Here is a 9,151-nt window from a genome sequence, read left to right as displayed (position 1 = left end):
TTTGGTTAATGGTAAATCACAGGTATTACTAGGAAAGGTTAAATATAACTAGTACTATGTTATAATTTTTGACATACTTATCATATACTTTCTCCGGTTCACAATAAGTGACCAATTTGCTTTTCCATTTTGGTTCAAAATAAATGTCCAGTTATGTAATCAAGAAAGAATTCAATTTGTTTTTACAAAATAATCCCTATGTACATATTCTTAAAAAGTTTTCTTACTCCTCACATTAAATGTTTAATTAGGGGTAGTTTAGTCATAGTAGATATTTTTATATAAAATTTAGTATTTTCTTAATGGACGTGCTAAAAACAAATTGGTCACTTATTGTGAACTGGAGTGAGTAATTAGTATTCCCTTTCGTTCATTATATGTCTCTCTTTGCTTATTAGAGTATGATTTAACACTTAACAACCTTCCTTACCAACTCTACCGAAATACAAAATACATTTAATTACCAACATAACTGTATCGGATAATAATACATCCACTTATTAATATTTCCTCCGGTTCAAAATAAATGAGTTTTTGGATGTTTTCACACACATTAAGAAATCCACCTTTTAGCATTAATTAGGAATAGAATTGACTATATTAACCTTTATTATCTCACATAAACACTCCTAACACATATTCTAACACTATTAACTCCAAGGACAATATAGGAAAAAAATAATTAATTCATTCTTGAAATCTGAAAAAATCACTTATTTTGGACCACAAGAAAAAAACCAAAAAATCACTTATTTTGGACTAGAGGGAGTATTTTAAATGAGTGATAAATTGAGGTGTTGGGAGGACAATGGTTTTGAAAAAAGGCAATAAGTGGGGTCTACTTGGGCTTTTCCCATAAAATCACCAACTTTCCGGTGAAAATATTGTCTTTTATTACTCCCTTTGTTAAGTGCTTAGTGATAAAGCAAAAGTTTTCTGGCATAATTAAGGAGACGTGTAAAAATCTTCTAAAATTCGAACAACCAAATGTTGCACAACCATAAACTCTTTTCTCGAAACCTGTCACGTATTGAGCCTTAGAGATGTTTAGTTTAATTGTTGATTTATTTAATAATCTAATTGTATGAATGTTTTTTTTTACATTGTCATTAATTGAAACTTAAACTGAGTAAAGTACAAATTACAAAAGACTCGATAACTACATATTTATAATCTTGGATTATTATCTTCGGCCCCAATTTTACCATCTTAACAAACTCAATTTAATATTATTGTCTTAACAAACTCAATTTGCTTCAAAATACCTGATGTTTCAAAGAAAAGGAAGCCATTTATTGTTTTTTTTTTTTCAAATCTATCCTGACTGTTTTGATTAGTGAAGTAAAATGTTTAAAGAGAGGAAAGATAGTTACTTTTAATTGAGACTACTATAATTCTTTATTTAAGTGAAAACATATTTAAAAAGACGTATAACATAAATAAACCGGATAGATTACAATAAAATTAAATGCACTCCACATCATTTGTTGTTGCTTATCCACCATCTCCCAAAGCAACAACCAAATCTTTACGAAATGTGTCCCTACCTAAAATGGACATCCAACCCCACTTGCTTTACCTGATAACAAGGGTATTCAAAGCTTTACCAAACTAACAATCAACAAAAACTTTCCAACGTATATAGAGAGGGGAAGAAAAAGGAATACCTTTACATAAATCCTTATCCATAACCAATTAAGTCAACAAACTGCATGGCATAACTTTTTATTTTTATAACGGTGTTAGCTTACGCGCATCTTAACTAATTTCACGTGATATTTGTTATCTTCCACCAATTTGTGTAAAATTGACGCAACTGATAAAATTGTCATGTGACCAGGAGGTCACGGATTTGAGCCGTGAAAACAGCCTTATACAAAAATGCAGGGTAAGACTGCTTACAATAGACCCTTGTGGTCCGGCCCTTCCCCGGACCATGCACATAACGGAAGCTTAATGCACCGGATTGCCTTACTTGCTATCCTCCCACTAGCACAGGTACTCGATAACTTTGTCAACTAAGGCTCTGATTTGATGGGAAACATGACATAAATTATAGAACAATGTCATTTGTGATAGCCATCTAACTGACTTGCCAAAAAAAGAGAATGTAACCAGCCTTTTCTATTCCGTCATATTTCAATGTTCTGTGCTTCATACAAAAGTTCTGACCAAAATGAAAATGCACTTATTCTGTGCAAATTTACAGTCAGGGTATTCCTATGAAAGCATATGGTTAATAATCAATAGATAACAAGTCCTTCCTAAAGATCAAAAAAATTTAGACCAAAAATGCCAAACCCTGTACTGTAGGTCCAAGAAAATGTTTATCTAAGCATATTGTAACTCAGATAACATTCGCGTGCCCCTCCCGATTTGAGAGTGGCCTCTACTATTGAGGTAAATTAGATGAGATCCTCTGTTTCCACAGCAAGTTGAGAAATTAGTAGACTGAGGAGTCATCAGTGTTTTTCTACAAGAATAACTTGCAAAGATGGATGAAAACTGAGATCTTATTGAGACAGTCGGTTGATAGAAAATTCAGCGACGTCCATTTGCCCAATGCCTGTTATTGTTGCCCGGTCTCATATGAGGATTTTTAAGGCCAAGACCTTGGTTGGAGATACCCTGCTTGGGGATATCGTGCAACTCCATAACCTGTATTGTCCGCTGCCTTTTGGCTTAACGACAATTATAAAATATATTCAGATCATAATTGGAGCTTATAGTCACGAGTCAATCAATTTCAGTATTCTCAAAAGAAGAATTAGAATTTAGAATATCCATATATTTGAGAAAGAAACTAACCATTTTCAGCCTCTTGGTACCGTTCCTGAAGCTTTCTCTTTGTTGCCTCAAGTTTGACTTGAACTGCATCCTCATCTGAGCGTCTAAGTTTCTACGCAATGAAATTATGCACAGTTAGATAGAGATCAGAGGTTTACATAAATCAAAAGATAACTTCCTTTCTGATACTCACATTTTGTTGAGTAGGCACAGGCCTCTTGTGAACTGTGCCCTGATCGGATTTCTGCTGGAAGTTCATCTCGCTCATCTTGAGCTTCTGTTCCGAGACTGGTTTTATCGGTCTTCCGGGCCCAGAGTCACCTCCGCATGGCTTATTTGGTCTCATAACTGGTGTTTGTTTCTTGATTACAGTTTCTTGTTTCTTTTGTTGTTCACTCTTCCTCTCCTTGGGAGCAGCATCGAAGAAATCAGCGGACTGTTTCTTCCGAACTGGATTATTCTGGTCATCCAGTGATGACTTTCTGCCATTTCCTCGGTTCTCGTTGAATTCCCCACTGTTTCGAGGATCTGAAATAAAATCCCCAAACAGAGAAATATAACTTTATTAGTGGGGAATTCAAATAAAGAACCGAATAGCAAAGCTTATACTGAAAGAATATGGACACAAATTCTACTCACTTCCATCATCATCCATGCCGTCAAAGAACTTCATTGGTCACAAACAACAAAGAGAAATCAGTCAGTGGCAACCTCCAAAGAAAAATAATTAATTTTCTTGAAGAGAAGAAGTTGTGCATACTTGTGACAACTCCATTGAAGTGGTCTGAGCAGCAAAGAAAGCTAAGTCATCCAACGGCGGGGAAGGAAGTCCTTCCTCCTCTTGATCAACTACAGATACTTTCATAGACTCTGGAGTGCTTTCGGTACCTTTAAGCAAGTAATAATTAAACTTCAGTTCAGAATTGCAAAAGAAAACAAACATAGAGAACGGAATACTTAATTCTCTGTTCCTGAAAATTGAAAAAAAAAAAAAAACAAGAGGAAGGTTTAAACAACCACCTGTAAAGGCTGCAGTAGCATTCACCCATTCATCTACCAAAATTTTCCAATCCCTGTGATATATTAAAAAGCGATCAGCTATAAGCTACAAACATGTCGAACTTATAGCACTCTATAGAAACAGACGAGGTCCCCAAGCAGTAACTAAGCAAGTTGCATCAATCAGCAAGAAGGGATATAAAACAGAAAAATTTGAGCCCGAATTGCAGGAGTAAGGAGCAAGGTTAGTCATATACTTCTGATAAGTTCTGATAAATGCAAAGGGGCTACCGAAGTGAGTCAGAAATTTTGTGAAGCACTGAATGGATAAAGAGATGAGTATCATTAGCTCATTACCATGCATTGATAACTAAGCTATCACGTACTCAATGTATATGGTCAAGATCACAACAATTAGAGAAAACCTATAAGCAACAAATAATGGCAAGCATTAAAAAGTAATATTAGCTCAAAAGTATAATCGACAAAGCAAGCTGGCAGACACCGACATGAAATGTTAGTTCGACTAGAAGACAAAAGTTCAAACCTTAGCGAAAACAACAAAATTGAGTAACGTTAAAAGGATGCTGTATCAGATTACGAGAACCATGCTGTGGATTCATATTGATAATTTACTTCAGCAATAAAGCGAGAGTTTCTTACTCAATCAATGTCCGGGATAGATGCCGAATATCCTTTGAGCTGTGCTTTCTGAGAGCATTAACTGACTTCCCAATCTCCGTAGCCTGATATAGAAACAATTACATTACGCCCAAATAAAAAGTGAAATGAAATTAAAAAAAAAGGCAGCCCGGTGCACTAAGCTACCGCTATGCGCGGGTCCGGGGAAGGGCCGGACCATAAGGGTTAAAACTAGAACTAAAACAAATGGCAGATAAAAATTTGGAAGTGGCAAAAGATCAAAACCTTCAGGGTCTCCACAGACAAAGCCATTAGTTGAAGCCTTCTTAGGCACTCATATAGCTCTGCGGACTGTCGAAAAGAAAAAGCAATCAAAATCTCAAAACTATGAATTCTCTCAACCAAGCAAGTGAAATTGCAAAAATTGGAAATCAAAGATAAAGTTTAAAGTATCTTCGTACATTTTTTAAAGATAAAAAAAGCAAATATATCAATAGATCAAAAGGAGGAAAAAAGGAAACTAAAAAGCATAAACATTTCCAAACTGTATTATCAGATTTTCCAGTTACAAACACTAGTACAGAAAATAGAATGGCCCTCAAATTCAACCACATAAAAGAGTGACCATTTTTATGTCAGACCACATCAGAAATTTTAAGATTCTAACCACATTTAAGCTCAATTATCAAAATTCTCCTTCCTTGTGTCTAATAGCCCTAAAAAAAGAACTCCATAATCTACTTACAGAATCAAGGAACAACAACAACAACAACCCACTAAAACCCCACAAGTGGGGTTTAGGAAGGATAGTGTGTAGGCACACAATACCCCTACTCCGGATGAGTAGAGAGTTTGTTTCTGATAGAAACTCGGCTCAAGAAAACAGAATCAACGAACAAAATGAAATTTCAACATGATCACAAGTTAAAAGAGATGAACCTCATGTTGACTGTTATCAATGATATCTTTGATCCTAAGAACCTCTCCAAGAGTCTGAGTCTCTTCCTCTATCTCCTCAGTCAATGCCTCAGCATCTCCATAGCTATAATTACTAACTTGATTCACATTCAATTCAATATGATGATCTATACTACTATTGGCTTTGCTCTCTTTAGCCTCAAATCCTCCACCAAATTCACTCTTATTCTTATTCTTTCCCTCATCATCATTAGCAAGTGGCACAGCTAATTCAACCTTATCACAACCAAAACACCTTGTGACTTTACATGTAAAAAGCATTTCAGCAATTTTATCTCTTCTCAATTTGAACTCTTTTGGACAATCTGTAGCTGCCACCATAATTGCATGCTCAATTATATCAAATATATCTGAATTTGCTGTCCTAAAATAATCCCTCCATTTTTCAAGAGTCCCAAAACTCTTGGCCATAACTGAAAGCTTATAAAATAAAAAAAAATCAAATCTTTTTCAACACCCAGATCAAAAAATCAAATCTTTATTGACACCCAGATAACAAAAATCAATCTTTATCCGATTTCGATGGTACCCACAACCCAAAAATCGATTCTTGATACAAATTCTGATCAGAGACAAGGCTTTTTAAGCAATAAAACTCTGTTTTTCTATCAGTCTTGACCCAAAGGGAGTGAATGGGCAGTTTTGGTAACTAACAAATAAAAATCAGTTACGTTTTACAGATTGATCAGAGGCTCAGTTCTGAATTTTCTGATGAAGATATAACAAATTCATGGTAATCTGATGAAAAAATTGGGATAAATCTCAATATATGGTATCAAGGGAAAATTCACATGCTGAAACTCAAAACCAATAGGGAATAATAAGTAAAGATTTTGATGAAGATTTTGGTGAGATAGAGGAATAGAAAATATTCAATGGATAAATCCAGAGAAAATTATGCCGATTGGAAAGAAAATTTCATCAGGTAAGAATATATGTTAAAGTATGAGAGATATTCTCTCTCTCTCTTCTCTCGTATCTTATTTTCTCTTTGTTTATTTAATTATTTCTCTCTCAACTCTCAAGACTCAAAATGCAATACAAGGTGCTGCTTCAAAGAGACTGGAAAGAGAGGAAGGGGATGTATTGTTTTCTTTTGTTAGCTTTTTATTTTTTATTTTTTGTGGGAAGGGAGGGGGGGGGGGAGGGGTTGAAATTGGGGGTTGGTGATAAGGCTACATGATGGGGGTTCATAGAAGGGTCAATTTTCTTTCTTGGGCAAAACCCATTGGGATAACTATGGCATTTTTCATATTAATAAAAGTCAAATTTCTCAATTTTAATAGGAATAAACTTGGACATAAGATTTTTAACTTTTTGATTTAAAATTTATATAGTAAAAAATTACATTAAAAGTATGGTAAGTCATAATAATTAATAATTTAAAATATTTAAAAAGTATATAAAAAATTATGATAAATTTTTTTTTTTGACTCTTGAAATTTAAATTATGCCAAACAAATTGGACCGAATAGAATATATGAGGAAATATGAATATATAAAATCTTAAGAAATCGATTGGATCGGAATAAAGATATTATTAGATTACAATCTCAAATTCTATACGAAACCAATAATACTAAGATTTGATATAAATTTTCTACTAACTGCACTTAATATCAATAGACAAAAAACGAGATAAATATAATTTTTAAATTAATATCGAAATTAATATCCTAATCTCGATAACCGAACGACCCAAGAAAGTGATTTCTATCTTTGCTTTGAAGAAAGTGGTTGAAGTTACTGTAATTAAGATGTTACTATAATTTACATAATATTACAAGTTTTTAATTCAGTGATCTGATTGTTGTTATCTGATTCTATTATTTTGGTCTCCCTACTCTCTTTTTTTTTTTTTTTTTTTTTCTTTTCTTCCCTTAACTGAAAATAGACAAAATTAGTTCTATTAGAAAATTCGTTTAGTTGCGAAACAATGACGATTTTATCATGCCTTTTTTCGTCTCGCACAACTTTTTTTGTCACATTTACATCATGTCTAAACAACAACAATAACATACCCAATACAATTTCACTAATGAGATCTGGGGAGAGTAGAGTGTACTCAGACTTTACCCCTACCCCAAAAAGGATAGAGAGACTGTTTGCGGGAGACTCTCGGCTTAACAGGAAAGACAATAATATCACAAAAGAAACAAGAGAAAAGGCATGTAACAACAAAAGATGCTAGAAAGAAAATAGCAACAACGAAGAAGTGAAAGGACAATAATACAAAACTATGCAAAACAACAATGTGAAACAACATAGGCCGCTAACAAATCTATACGAAACTCTATCAGACTACTTGGTACAAAGAGGGAAGAACTCTCGACTATCCCTTAGCCTACCACCTTAATGCTCGAACTCCACCTTTGTTGTGCTATATTTTCTTACATTATGTCTTTTTTTTGTTTGTTTTGTAAATCAGAATATTATAAATTTGTTTTCATTGATGAGATTATTGTTATCTAATGCTATAATTCAGTTAGGTTTCATTATTCTCCTACTACTAGAATAATCTAGAAAAAGATATATTAGAAAATTGACTCATTTTATATTTTTAACTGTAGAACGAATAACTTCTTTTTTTAGAATATTATCTTGACTCGTCCCGTCTCATTTAATTTTTTCTTTCATTTACATCATATTTACCTCGCATGTTTTAGTCTCATCCCACCTTGCTCCGTCATATTAGCTTTTTCTTTTTGTTATTAATTCTACTTTTTTGTCTATTATTTGTTATAGTTTTCATATAATTCATCAATAATATTATATTTAATTAATTTGTCATTTAAAGTAGGAAAGTAAAATTTCAATCTACCAAGTAGTTACTAGTCAACGTTATAATAATTATGTAAGAATAAAAGATTGAATATGTTAAAAAAAATTAAGTGAGATATTAAAGTGAATTAAACACTCGCATTATCTTGTTTTAACAAGAGCTCCCATGCCCTCCCTAAATTTGGTATTATTAATTAGGTATCCTACTTTCCTCATAAGAGATATGGATTTTTTTTTTAATGTAGCTCAACACGCGGTATCCGAAATACTTATGAATACATAATTCATATGATGACTATTAAGGAAAAGTTGGTAGTATCCTACATAAAATAGGCATTAAACATTTATTGTAAAAGATATTATCATGAAGTTGTAGTTTCTATTTGACTAGATTTTAAGTTTGATTGGTTTACAAATGAACAATTATTTAAGAAACCACTAATCTCACGCATCTCTTGAGCAGGGATGGCAATGGAGCGGTGTGGGTGTATAACGGGGTAGGGTCCAGAGTTCGCTGGGTGGGGTAGGTTGGGGTATAGATGACAAAATGGTTAAAAGAAAACAGATTAACCACTCATATTATCCAATAAAAAATGGATTGGATAATGAATTTTTTTAAAAAGGACAAATATGGATAAAAACCATATTATCTATTTAGAAAATGGATATGAGTAACCAATCGATAACCAATGAGTAACCAATCGATAACCAATGAGTCTAACTTTTACATTTGTAAAGCCTCAAATTGAGAGTTCCTCAAGTTAGGAAGACTAAGAATTCTCCCAAAAGTGATCATATGCAAGAAGTCATGGATAATATAGTTACCCATATTATCCGTCTGTTAATTTTTTTTATCCGTATTAAATATGGATCAGATTAGATAATTTACCCGTTTTTCATTACCCGTTTTCACCCCGAACCATATCCGACCCACCCGTTTGTCACTCGGGCGCGCGGGTTCTAA

At 33.4% G+C, this 9,151-nt stretch overlaps 1 protein-coding gene across 2 annotated transcripts; it reads right to left on the bottom strand.

Moving 5' to 3' along the window:
- Positions 1 to 2,106: 2,106 nt before the first annotated feature.
- Positions 2,107 to 6,479, bottom strand: LOC104237620 (probable mediator of RNA polymerase II transcription subunit 26b). 2 transcript variants are annotated; one of them, XM_009791793.2, is made up of 9 exons: positions 5,368 to 6,479; positions 4,714 to 4,779; positions 4,450 to 4,532; positions 3,808 to 3,860; positions 3,548 to 3,675; positions 3,427 to 3,454; positions 2,981 to 3,315; positions 2,809 to 2,899; positions 2,107 to 2,681 (listed from the first exon to the last, which is right to left on the bottom strand). In XM_009791793.2, exons 1-9 carry the CDS (start codon positions 5,815 to 5,817, stop codon positions 2,542 to 2,544), a joined length of 1,374 nt encoding a protein of 457 aa, XP_009790095.1. In that variant the 5' UTR covers positions 5,818 to 6,479; the 3' UTR covers positions 2,107 to 2,541. The 2 variants fall into 2 exon arrangements, with proteins under 2 accessions (XP_009790095.1, XP_070021264.1); XM_070165163.1 differs by lacking the exon at positions 4,714 to 4,779.
- Between the last annotated feature and the right edge of the window lie 2,672 nt (positions 6,480 to 9,151).

Source organism: Nicotiana sylvestris, chromosome 12, assembly GCF_000393655.2.
Source record: "Nicotiana sylvestris chromosome 12, ASM39365v2, whole genome shotgun sequence".
Lineage (NCBI taxonomy): Eukaryota > Viridiplantae > Streptophyta > Magnoliopsida > Solanales > Solanaceae > Nicotiana > Nicotiana sylvestris.
Note: the sequence above shows the minus strand (reverse complement) of the source record. Positions and strands in the feature narration are given on the sequence as shown.